Source organism: Eptesicus fuscus, chromosome 11 (genome assembly GCF_027574615.1).
Source record: "Eptesicus fuscus isolate TK198812 chromosome 11, DD_ASM_mEF_20220401, whole genome shotgun sequence".
Classification (NCBI taxonomy): Eukaryota; Metazoa; Chordata; class Mammalia; order Chiroptera; family Vespertilionidae; genus Eptesicus; species Eptesicus fuscus.
Genome location: NC_072483.1, coordinates 16,649,246 through 16,662,966, shown reverse-complemented (window position 1 = coordinate 16,662,966; position 13,721 = coordinate 16,649,246). Strand labels below are relative to the sequence as shown.

The following is a 13,721-nucleotide window of genomic DNA, read 5'->3' as shown; positions in this document are numbered from 1 at the left end:
AGTTCCAGGAGAGGGGCTGGCCTGGCGTGTGGGCAGGAAGGTGCAGTGCACGCCACTCCACAATCACAGACTGAGAACCAGTTTACCAGGCTCCCAGCTGGATGTTGGGTTTAAAAGGAAAATGTGGCATATTTAACCCAAGCCTTTGAATAGCTTACAGCTGAGCTGTGGATACAGGCAAATTCCGAAAATGTACTTAGCAGTTGTGGGAACACAAAGCAAGGCCATCAGAAACCTCTGGGGTGGGAGGGGTGTCAGGAAGGCTTCTTAGGGGAGACGGTGCTTCAGATGAGCCTTGACAAGGATGGTGTTAGCCATAAAATTGGAAGGGCTTTCCAGGCTGTGCACAAAACCACGTAAATGTATAAGGGCGTATATAAACAGCCTGCTGTGGGCTCCGCTAGCTCCTAGCAGCATTTAAGGCGGGGGGGTTGGGGGGGTAGCAGAAAGGTTAGCATTCCAGAGGCTCTGCCCTCCGTGCCCTCAAAGAAAGAAAAGGTAGAGTCAGGCTGACGACGCTGGAAATCCAAACCATGACAAGGGTCTCTAATGGTCATAACTATTTCATCTGCTGGCCTGGAATCTCTTTAGGAACTCTCCTAGGCTCAGGGATAAACTATGTGAATCATACTCAGGTCACTGGCACAGTGACTGGATCATGGATAGGCATATATCCCCAGCCAACCCAATCAGAACCCGCCCCAAGAATGCTGCCAGAAACCTTTGACCTCGTGGGGCCATTTCCACCACCACCGTGCGATGGCCTACAATGAAGCCCACAGAGAAGGCAGGATAGTGTCCATGTTTGGATGCAGCGGTGCTGCACTCAGAATCCTCTTCTGAGCCTTCCAATGACATGAGCCCCAAATTCTCTTTCTGTTTAAGCCAGTATGACCTAGGTCAGTGATGGCGAACCTATGACACGCGTGTCAGCACTGACATGCGTAGCCATTTCTGATGACACGTGGCCGCATGCCGAGGATGAAACATTTGCTGCTCCTGAGGATGAAACATTTGCGAAATAATGTTTTTTCCTCAAAGTGACACACTACCCGAGTTATGCTCAGTTTTTTTGGCGAAGTTTGACACACCAAGCTCAGCCCATCACTGACCTAGGTTTTTGCCTCTTACAACCAAGAGTACTGACAAATGCATGGATTTCCTGCTAAACCTCTAGTATTGATAATAAAGATCTCTAAATATTGACAGAAAAGGTCAATTTGGGAATTTCTTCAGGTTTAAAGCGCTCAAATAAAATGATATGAAATATTTTCTAATTTATGAAACACAAATACTAGTTAATTGTTTTCACTATTAGTGATAATATTCTAATAACTAGTGAAGGCAATTTTTTATTTTTAGATCATTATTTCAAATGTGTAGCTTTTAAACTATAATTAACAAATGTTCATGTAGGACTAACTCTGTTCCAGGCTCCTTTCTCAATTATTCATGCATCTCATTAATCCTTATAACAACAACCCCATAAAATGGGAACTACTATTATCTCCCCAATTTTACAGATGAGGAAACAGCCTTAGAAAGGTTCAAAAACATGCCCAAGGTAATACAGGCAGAAAGTGGTGGAGCCGGGATTTGAACCAGGGCAGCCTGGCTATACAAATATGTTCTTTCCTTGACCCTCATGTCCTGAACACTGGGAGCCAATGGTTCCATTTGCCTTTAAACTGTTACTCCTAACCACAGGGCTTGCAGCAAAGCATTTATACTCCCTAAATCAACATTAAAAAATGACTGCTGTCTTCACACAGTCCTGTCTCTTTGCTGGCTTATTCCCTCAATACAGTTATCCTTGAAACAGTGTCCTTGGGAATCCTTAGGACACCTCCTCCCTTTCCTTTTCCCATGGCCTACCAGTGTTCACCACTGTCCTGTCATGTCAGCTCCACCCTGACATGGTCTTGAATCTGCCCCTCTTCCCTGGGCCTCACGTCCAATTTCATGCCTTCTTTTACCCGAGCCAACTAAACCCTTTCTCACCTGGCTTCCAGCATGACCCCCTTCAAAGGCATTCCACTTCCACATGGCCATTGAGTTTTCTCTGAAAATACAGATCTCATCAACCATGTTCCTGCTTTAAACCCTTATCAGCTGTCACTGCCTACAGAACAAAATAGAAACTCCTCAGTAGTTCACACTGAAACTCCTCACAAACCCACAACCTGTCTTTCCAGTCTCATCTCCTTTGGCACTGCTCTGGATATGCTGCTGTGCAGGGCATGCCATGCAGTCATGCAGACCTCTGGGACCCTGTCTTATTTTCCTTCATTTACTTAATTTACTTTCTCATATCTGGATAATTCTACAATTTGCTTAAAATAACAGAATGTAATTTCTTCTAAAACAGTCTTACAATTTAAATCCACTCTCTCAGACTATTTTACCATCATTATTCTGAATTAGTGGCTTTTTGAAAATAATTACCTTCTACTAGTATATAAGCTGGCATAAAATACAGATTGCCAACATTTTACTAATTTGGGTCTAGGAAAAGAGTTTCTTAAGGTCAGGATCCCAAAACAGTCTGGGAGTTTATAAAAATCTCTCACTTAGGGGTCTGGAAGATCAGTTGCAGAGCTAAAAGTGGAAGGCGCTGGGGACTTGCAAACAGCCTTGCAAGGAAGAGGGGAGGAGATCTTAGGTCTCAGCAGGCCTAGCGGGAAACCTCTATGTCTCAGGCCTTTTTCTGAGCTGATCTTAAGTGGTAATCCCAGATTCCAACAATAGCTTATAGATCAGGTTTTCTCAGCTGCAGCACAACTGACACAGGGGCTAGATAATTCTCTGTTGTGGAGCTGGCTGGCCTGTGCACTGCACGTAGGATGTTTAGCAGCATCTCTGGCCTCTATTTACCAAATGTCAATAGTATCTCCTCAGTTGTGGCAACCAAAAATATCTCCAGTCATTGCCAAGTGTTGCCTGAGGGGCAAAGTCATTTTTCAGTGCAATAAGTACACAGGCTCAAAGGGCAGCATCACTTCTCCTGAACTGCATTTCCCCCTCTTCCTCCTCCTGCCTTTCTCCTCCTTTTTCATAAAAACCAAAATGCCCTTGACCACCCGAGGTGAAAACCACACCAAGGACATACATTTTTTGGTGAAATTGCAAAAGAATTGTTTCTGACAAGTAGCCAGGTATTTATTGCTGCCCTTGTAAAGAATGAAATAGAAAATGACAGGTAGATAGGAAGAACACATTTGTTTCTTGCTCTGATCAATAAGAAAGCACCCTGAAATCTTGCCTCTCTTCTGTCTCTCGCCAGCATTTGGGGTGCCACTGGCTGGCCAATACCTGATCCTGGGCGAGCCACCTGCTGAGCCACTGGGGAGGGGGGGGGCAATGGACTCTGCAGGTGCTACTTCAACACAACTGGAAATGTGGGTACACAAACAAGGAAGTCACACAGGTGCAACTTAATTTCAAGGCCCATTAGCAGCACAAAGGGAGGGATGTACTTCCAAATGCAAGCCCTGGAACACAGCGGGGACTTTTTCATTTTCAATCTCCACATGGTAAGAATAATAATTATGGTTCTTTTTATTGAGAAGAGCATTCAAGTTCAAATACACTACACTTCAACTTCAAACACTAGAATATATTATATGTTGCAACTGATGTTTGTGAAATGCAAACATTCAATTTGGACTAAGTATCAGAAAATGGCCATTTGAATTGTGCCTGCACCTTCGACGGTGATTGTGTTTCCCAACTGACCATGCAATTGTAAGCAGTCATAACACAAAGGGGAGCTAGCGTTATGTTGTGCCTTTTAGAGAACCATCAGCGCTGGCCTGTAATTCAGCTGAAGTTGAAGGACAACAACTGGGTTTTGAGAGTAAATAAATGAACCCATGCTCCCCGCCCCCTGCCCCATACAATACAGAACTCTGCAATGTGTGCCCATTCCCCAAACCATTCCAGTCTAGATTGCAACTGTCAAATCCTCTGAAGGTCTACCATGCAGAATCACCTTCCTTGGGAAGGAAGCTTAGTCATGCCAGACAAAACCAGAGTCCTGCTGTTAGGTGGTGTCTGCTGAGGTCTGAGAAAGGGAAATGAGAGACCAAGTCCCACTTCCAAGCAAATCCCCTTGAGTAAAATGGAGAAGAGAAACTAAAAAAAAAAAAAAAAAAGCCTCTTGCAGCAGTGAAACCAAATGCTCTCCCCCTACAGCATAAGCCGAACCACGTGGGCAGGATTGACTGAACACCTTCAATAGGACGGCTTTGAACAAGATACTATGGGCGAAACAAAGATAAACGTGGGCACTGTCAGTCCTTAGACAGCAAGCATTTTCAGTATCACACATCTGTACCTTTTACCTCCCCCATATTAGGATGTGGCAAAGAACCTCAGACCCAATCCTGTCTGCTCTGCTTCATAATCTAAGATCACCATTCTGGATAAAAGCAGAATTGGTCTTTCCCGAAAACCAAAGGTGTTATTCTGAAAGGAGATAATTTTGACAAAGGCACATGCAAGTCCTTTCAGGGAGAAAACCTGGAGAAATGGTGAGTAGTTGAAGGGTGGAGATTTTTAAAAATCTGTTTGTTTTTTTAATTTCTTTGATCCACCTTCCTCTTCAATAAGATAAACAGAGTTCACAATGCAGTTCAATATGATTCTTGATTTTAATAAAGTCCATTTCCAACTAATTTCTCTAAAGGGAATGATTCACTTTCACATAATAAAATAGCACAAGAGTGATAAATTTGGGAAAAAAAGCCATTTTGGGTAAAAGCCACATGAAACACAACTAAACAGAAAAAGGAAAGGGGACACATGCACATATACACTAATGTCCCCTAAAAAGAAAATAAATTTAAGAAGCCCTTCTTCAATTACTATGATACCCAATTTAAAGGCAGTTTATAGCCAACCAGAAGCTATATCAGCAAGCAATCAGACACAACAGTAAGCAATCAGAAACATCATGAGCAGCACGACAGCAGAGTAAGCAGTAAAGGCGCACCAGAGAGAGCGTTTCTGAGCAATTACCACATGTCTTAATGCAGAAAGGGAGAACGAATAACTTCACACCCTAGGACTGGAACCCTATAAAGATGAACTCTCACAGCTCAAGAGCTATTATTCCTGCTATGACAAGAGGGGTGTGAGGACCACCTGTGTGGCTGTGGATCACACAGAAGGCACAAAAGCAATGGGGGATTGATAATGAACTAGGACTATGAACTTAAGTCCTCATTCTTCTTTTTCATACCCTAATCTATAGACAGGACAAGTAAACATATGTTGGTTATTTGAAAAGATATTTATTTCTGGAGGAAATAAAGGAAAGTTCCTTTATTCTTTATTTCGCATCTATGTCCACTGTGGCCAAGGCAGAGCCTAGGGAAGGGATGCATATGCGCACACACACAGGCAGAGGGGCGAGCTTCTTCTTTTTTAAAAAAATACATAGGTCAATCAAGGAATAGACACCCAGACCAAAAAAAAACACACCTTATTGAACAGGCTGTACTGTCAGCTCTTTAGAAACCTCAAAGCAAACGATAGCACATTTCCCCAGACTCATCCATTTGCAATGATTTACAAAGAGAAGCAAGAGATACAGCACACACTCTGTCTTCTCTCTGTGGCACTAGGCGGCCTTATGCTGAGCTCAGAGGATTCCAGTACCAAGGGTCCCCTCTCCCAAATACTTAACTCACTGAAGCCTGTGAAACCACTTACTTCTCAGAGATGCTGAGAAGATTATACTTAATACTAGAGGCCTGGTAAATGAAAATTCATGCACTGGAAGGGGTCCCTCAGCCTGGCCTGGCCCTCTCACAGTCCAAGAGCCCTCAGGGCGGGAGGCGACCCAGCAATCAGGGGAAGGTGACCAGTAAGGAACAGCGCAAGCCTTGGCCGGCCCTGGTTACCTGAACCTGGAGCGGCCCTGGGTGGCTGAGCAGCCACCATCTGAGGCTTACCTGTGCCTTGGGCTGGCCCTGGGAAGCCAGGCAGCTGCCATCTGAGGCTGGCCTGCGCCTCAGGCATCAGCTGGGAAGCCGCCATCCAAGGCTTGCCTGCACCTCAGGCCAGCCCTGGGTGGCTGGGCAGCCATCATCAGAGGCTTGCCTGCGCCTCATGCCGGCTCTTGGCAGCTGGGGGAATGAGGGGACTGGGGGAATCCGGAGGCAGGCACGTGGCTGTGGGCACTGCCATCTTTGAGGGTGGGGCAGTTAATTAGCATATTCCCTCCTTATTGGCTGTGGGTGTCGCCATCTTTGAGGGTAGGACGGTCAATTAGCATATTATCTCCTTATTGGCTGTGTGCCCCGCCATCTTTGAGGGCGAGGCAGTCAATTAGCATATTCTCTCCTTATTGGCAGTGGGCACCGCCATCTTTGAGGGCAGGCAGTCAATTAGTATATCTTCTCCTTATTTGCTGTGGGCACCGCCATCTTTTGTGATGGCATGAGGGTTAATTAGCATAGTCCCTCTTTATTAGATAGAACTAGAGGCCCGGTGCATGAAATTCATGCACTGGGGGTTGGGGGGTCCCTCAGCCTGGCCAGTGCCCTCTTGCATCCCTCTTACAATCTGGGATCCCTCGCTCCTTACTGCCTGCCTGCTCACAACTTACTGCTTGGCTCACTACTCCTTAGTGCTTCTGTGGAGGTGGGAGAGGCTCCTGCCACAGCTGCTGCGCTCACCAGCTGTGAGCCCGGTTTCTGGCTGAGCGGCCGTGCCCCCGTGGGAGTGCACTGACCACCAGGGGGCAGCTCCTGCATTGAGTGTCTGCCCCTGGTGGTCAAAGTGTGCATCATAGCGACCAGTCGTTCTGGTCGTTCTCCATAATGGTAGCTTAGGCTGTTATTATATAAACTAGTGGCCCAGTGCACGAAATTTGTGCACGGGGGGTGGGGGGGGAAGGGTGGTTCCCTCAGCCCAGCCTGCACCCTCTCCAATCAGACATCCCTCCCGCAATCTGGGACCACTGGCTCCTAACCACTCACCTGCCTGCCTGCCTGATCACCCCTAACTGCCTCTGCCTCGGCCTTGGCCCCCACAACCATGGCTTTGTCCGGAAGGAAGTCGGACATCCAGAAGATGACCAGTCAATCTGGTCTAATTAGCATATTACCCTTTTATTAGTATAAATTATATAGGATAGGATTGCTTAAATGGGGGGGAGGCGAGCCTTTTTCAGCAGGAGGAGATGCTCTTGGCAGACAAAGATACATAATCCCTATATCTGGACTGATAGCCAGCCATATGCACTATACTGCCAAACCGGTCATTAAAAAATTGAACCGCTTTCTTACACCTTACACCAAACAGCTATTGCCCTTAAAACCCCTCCTCAATCCCCATCTTAGGTTCTGCCTTCGCAGTTCACCCAGATTAGGTTCTGATTGGTTGGTTTCTATACCAGTCAGCATCAAAAGCTCTGCCTCCTAGGCAGCCATTGGCTCCTCGCAGTTCACCCAGATTTGGTTCTGATTGGTCAGTCTCTATGCCAGTCAATGTCTCCGGGCCTATCTCCAGGCCTGATAGGAGAGGTGGGGCTCATCAGCAGCTGCCACAGAGGCTGCGGATCAGACCATGCTTCTCTCTCTGGGCCTCTCTCGGGGCCTGATCCACAGCCTCCTCGGCAATCAGTGCTGGGTCGCCGCACCTGAAGCTGGGCAGTCAGTGCTGGGTCACTGTGGTGACCCAGCACTGAATGCAGGACTGACTTCCGTGGCACCGACCCAGCACTGACTGCCACAGGGGCTGCAGATCAGACCCTGCTTCTCTCTCCGGGCCTCTCTCTGGGCCTTATCCGCAGCCCCCTCAGCAGTCAGTGCTGGGTCACTGCAATGCCCGAAGCACGGCAGTCAGTGTTGTGTGGCCACGGCGACCCAGGACTGACTACAGGACTGACTTCTGGTGTTCCATCATCCATTTGGTCGTTTTGGACGTTACGGACCCTGGCTCTTTAAATATATATATTTTGGCTCCAAGAGTCAGGAACAATAACTGGTATTAGTGGGTGGTTGCTCCATGTTAGCTTCCTCTCTTTCCTTCCAAGTTTCTTTCTGAGTCACAGCCCATTTCTAGTTTGTTTCTCCTCCATGAAGCCCCAATAACTCAATTTTACCTGCCTTTAAAACTTACCTTCCTGTAAGAAACCTTCCAAACTGACCCCCACTTACAGTAACCACAGTTTGTGTTATTTTATGCCTGAGTATTATTTTCCTAATTGCCCAGTAAAAAATCTTAAAAAATTACGCGCGCACACACACACACACACACACACACACACACAAATGAGCTAGAATGAGGTTATTAAAGGCATAACTCTAAATTTTCTCCCATTTTCCCCAAAGGAAAAAAACTCTTTGGTTCTTTAAATGTTAATGAAAACAGGGGACCGATGGTATTGCTAAAGGAGCCCCCCTCAGAGCCAATGGCTTAGGGACTATGCTCGAGAGATATCTGATAACTGAGTAAACTAGATCAATACTCAGGGCAGGGAAGAAGTAGCCACCAACTCCTTCCCATGTCACTGCTGGAGGTCTACCCACCATTCTCTACTCTGGGGCTGGGGCCCAGAAGTCTCTCTGAGAGCCTGGCTCACAAACAGGACCGCCAGAGGCAGCAAGATCCCTGATCAGGAGAGAGAATGACAGCAGACATGTGTACACAGTTCCTGCAGACAGAGGCAGTGGGAGGCAGCAGTCAATGGCAGCACACCCCACCCTGCCCACCTCCAGAACTGTGGGAAGGTAGAGTTGCCATGAAATCAGATGGAAGCTTTCCTATAGCCTTTCCTAATGGGGAGGGGATGGAGGAATGGAGCCTGGAGAGGCATGGGTGCTGTTTATTAATAAGCAGCTCAACACACTGGGAGGTTTTCTTGTCTAATTACAGAAGCTGTTGGAAACTGCAGGGAAGATAGGATTTATGGCCTAGATGACACTGCCTCTGTGTTGTAATTAAAAGTTATTTTTAATACCTCTGTTTGGTTGGATACTTTGGATTATTAGAAATATAGTCTGCAATTTAAAACTTGTGAAAGGGCAAAGAACATAACAAACAGGTAATACAACAAACTTGTACAATGTGAAACAATTAAATGTTTTGACACTGGAGGTGGGAAAGAAAAGGAATCTCTCCCAATTAAGCCTGGGAATTTCTATAAGAAAGGGGAAGTGAGAAACAAGCCAACAAGTGTGCTAAACTGATTTTCAAAAGTAGCCCAGCTACTTATTTTATCCGCTAACTAGGGTTTGGATATCACCCACCAGGAGTAGTGAATGGGTATTCACACCATTCACCCAAAGCACCTGATGTTAACCTTCCAGCTCCTTTCTTTGTTCCTAGTCCCTAGGAAAGGATGGTGTCACCCTAACAAGAGCAAATCCTGGCTCAACCACAGAGCCCCAGAGGCCAACCCCAGGGCAGCGATAGGGGTCCAACATGAGCTACGGACAATACAGGCTAGGTTTGATTTGGATTTTGTGGTTAACCCACTTCTCTTCTCTCATGCAAGATTCTAGTCTCAAGAAGGGGCCAGACACAACGAACCCCAGTGGGAACTGCATGGTGGCATCCATGAGTGGCTACAGAATCAGCCCAAGATCAGGTAGACGCCATTACAGTATTTCCTACATCCATTTTCCAGAATTTATTTCTCCATATGCACACCGGAGGCATTTTCTACAATGGTGGCTCTTCTTTAACAACAGGGAGGAGGGAATCTATCATATGTAATAGACTTTTGAAATTGTCTATGAAAATGGGGAGGACGAAGGCCCTCTAACTGGCACGTGCTTCCCAGATAACCTCTACATTTCATTTATCCATGATATGAATCTTTTCATTAAAAGTGAATTCTAGGAGCTCATTATGTGAAATATGTCATAGGAACCTCCAGACATCACACATTATGATGAGACTATAAAAGCATTTTAACATCTGTTATTCAAAAATAAATTTAAACTCAGCTTTACAAGGGCCATATCAAGTTTATGGGACTTATCTTATATGGAAAAGGACCACTGTGCTTCTTTATTCTTTTCCCAGTTCAAATCAAGGTCTGACCCATGCCAGGATATAGAATCGCCCTTCTTACCTGCCACATTAATTTTCTCAAGTGCTACCAAGCTGGGAACAGCTGTGGTGGAGTTGGTTGAATTTGTTCCTGTGCCATTGATGACAAGGGTGTCCACCTTTGACTCTAACTTGCCAATGCGCTGCAAAATATTATCCAACAACACAGCGAGAGTTTTCTTCAGATCTGTAAAATAAAATGCACAGTTTAAAAATTCTTTGGTCACTACATAGATGCTCAATGCACCTGCTCTCTCTTCCTCTCTCTGACATTAAGAAGGAAAAATGGCCTGGCCAGTATTGCTCAGTGGATAGAGCGTTGGCCCTTGGACTGAAGGGTCCCAGGTTCAATTTCGGTCAAGGGCATGTACCTCGGTTGAGGCTAATCCCTGGGCCTGGTTGGGGCATGTGTGAAAGGCAACCAATTGATGTATCTCTCTCATATCTATGTTTGTGTGTGTATCTCCCTCCCTCTCTTCCCCTCTCTAAAAATCAATGGAAAAATATCAAGTGAGGATTAACAAAAAAGAAAAGAAGTGGCAGAGTCAAGCACTACTGCCCAAGGCCTGTCCTACCATACCGTATCTTACAGATGAGAGGGCCGTCTTCAAGTGTCCAGAAAGCACAAAACAGCGTAGTCTGTTCTGGGACCCAAGTTGGGCAATAAATGACATAAATTATTTCTAGCCACTGGGCTGACGGAGATAACTCCTTATTAGCATTCTACCAAAGCACTCTGTGAAATTTGTCCTCCTTATAGCATGAATGACTATCCCCAAGGGCAGCCAGGTCCTGAAGTAGTTTCTGGATCAAGTTTGGTGTTATTTTAGTGTCCTATACTGCAGTATATCCCAAGTTTTTTGCAGTCTCTATTTCGGTTGGTTACATATGGTAACAATAACAGCCACAGTTCCTGGATTTCTAGGCATACAGATTTAGGAAAATACTTCAAGACCAGATACACTCACTCGTTCAAGAACTATCTTTCACACAACTCCTGGGTGCCAGGCACTGCCTTAGATGTTAGGGATATTCCTTCATGGCACTTCCATGTAAGTGCTGACTCCCTTTCTTACACATATGACTGTGGGTAGAGTAGTACACTTCCCTCCAGACATGTCATCCTGGCATATATCAACATTCGGTGAGCTGGTATATAAGGTTTTCCACATACACACAGAGATGAATTTAGCCCTTCTCCTCTGGAAACTCATAATCAAAGAAAGATATGCCGGCTTTTACATGTGGAAAAGGCAGAAGGACAACAGGATGCCCACCCATGTGGACAGAATCCAGACTCATTTATGAACTGGGAGTGTGCCAGTGGAACAGGAACAGTGTGGGTGCAGATGTGGTGAAGTCCTGAACGCAGACAAATGGGAAGCTGCTACCTTCCACTATGCTGGGAACAGAGCAAACTCACTCTGAGCAGATGCTCTGATCTGCCTGGGAAGAAAACACATGCCTGGTTAACTCACCAACACCAGGCATGGCCTACCAGCCTCAGCCCAGAAGCACTCAGGTGGCCCCCTTCTGCCAGGCCAGCAGAGAAACTCATCAAAACACAGGCACAGATATGCAATTAGTATGGAAGTCTGTGTGCTCAGTGGTTCACAGACGACATCATTGGAGCTGACAAAAAACTACAAACAGAAACAGAGCCCCTGTCTTGATTCTGTAAGTCTGGTTGATGAGCTTGGGACGATCTCATCCTCCCCACCTCTCCCAACACCAAACATCAGACTTCTTCACAATGGTAAGATCATAGCAGTCTGTTCGTTCATTAATTCTAAAGAATATCTGACCAGGCTTAATTTTTGCCTTCAGTATGTCTATTACCTGCAGGCAATAATCTGTCCATGGCATTAGAGCAATAGGGCCAAAAATTTGATTGTAACAAAGAAGGGCAGAAGAGAACTAATGTTTTCTGAAGGCCTACCATGTGCCATGCACATGTACATACACACACACACACACACACACACACACATACATACACACATATATATATATATATATGAAATCCCATGATATGTCCATATTCTCCATGAGACAGGTATGACTTCATTTTACAGATGGGAAAACTGAGTTTCACAGATATGAAGTAACATGTTTGTGGTTACAGAGATAACTCAGATCTGCCTAATTCCCTGATGCCTCAATGGGACCAGTTGGGAGTCAAGAGCCAAGGTAGAGAAAAAAAAAAAAGTGTGAAATTCAGTGTCTTTCATCTTTAGCATAGTGCAGGGGTGGGGAATGTCTGGCCCACAGACCATATGAGGCCCACGAAATCATTTGGTCTGGCCCTGACAAGCATTAGAGGTGAGTTAAGTAAATGTTTGACCAAATACAGCCGGCAAATTTTTAAACTGATAATTGTATATGGCCCACGAATGATGTTATAAATACCCAAATGGCCCTGGGCCGAAAAAAGGTTCCCCACCCCTGGCAGAGTGGTTAAGGGCCCGCTCTTTGGAGTCAAACTTTCCAGGTTTGAGTTCTTGCTCTCCACTCCCGTTTCCTTACCTGTAAAAGAATGATAATAATAACCCTGCCTCTTAAAGTAGTTATGAAGGTCTAATGAGGTAACACTTATAAAATACTAAAGGCCCGGTGCATGAAAATTCATGCACTGAAGGGGAGGGCCCTCAGTCTGGCCTGCCCCCTCTCACAGTCTGGGAGCCCACAGGGGCGGGAGGCAACCTGGTGACCAGGGGAAGGTGACGCCCCATCACACCTCTGCTGCTGCCACTGCCGGGAGCGCAAGCTTTGGCTGGCCCTGGGCGGCTGGGAGGCTGAGGGGGCTGGGGGACTCTGGAGGCAGGCACGCAGGGCGGGTCCAGCCTTACTGTGCACCTGCTGCCCCAGCAGGGCTGAGGGGACTGGGTGCCGCCATCTTGTGGCTCTGAGCACCGCCATCTTTGAGGGCGTGGCAGTCAATTAGCCTATTCCCTCCTTATTGGCAGCGCCCACTGCCATCTTTGAGAGCGGGGCAGTCAATTAGCATATTATCTCCTTATTGGCTGTGGGCAATGCCATCTTTGAGGACGGAGCAGTCAATTAGCATATTCCCTCCTTAATGGCTGTGGGCACCACCATCTTTGAGGGCTGGGCAGTCAATTACCATATTCCCTCCTTATTGGCTGTGGATGCCACCAGCTTTGTGATGGTGGGAGGGTCAACTAACATATTCCCTCTTTATTAGATAGGATTTTAAAACTTCCTGGCAGATAAAAGGCACTACATAAGTGCCTGCTAAATATGTAAATAAAAAATAAAACCATCCTCTGGAATATGCTTCCTGAAGAAACCTCCCCGTGGGTGATGTGAAGCTTTACCACTATCCAGAGTCTCAGATGGCTCTCCTTCGGGGCTGCAGTCCCAGTCTGCATGACTCAGTCTGTACCAGGCATGTCATGAGCTGGCACGGCCAGTGGCCATCAGCCACCAGCTCTGCTCTTATGCTGACCTGAGGCAGACACGGGTTCTCTAAGGTTCTGAGGACTGCCAGAGACCAGCCACATAGATGAGGGCTGCCGTGCCACGAAGAGATGGCTGAGCCCCAGTACAAAGAGACCGCTCCTCAGACAAAAGACATCTAGCTCCTCCATCTCCAGCCTCTTTACGTGTCCTGCCAGCCAGGGAGTCCCTGT

General features: G+C 46.3%; 1 protein-coding gene across 1 annotated transcript in view; it reads right to left on the bottom strand.

The window, feature by feature from the left end:
* MGAT5 (alpha-1,6-mannosylglycoprotein 6-beta-N-acetylglucosaminyltransferase) overlaps window positions 1-13,721 on the bottom strand; it is a 368,322-nt gene that overhangs the window by 190,895 nt on the left and 163,706 nt on the right. The window contains exon 5 of the mRNA XM_054722778.1: window positions 10,091-10,255. Coding sequence (XP_054578753.1) covers window positions 10,091-10,255 — 165 coding nt within the window. The remainder of the gene's footprint in view (window positions 1-10,090; window positions 10,256-13,721) is intronic.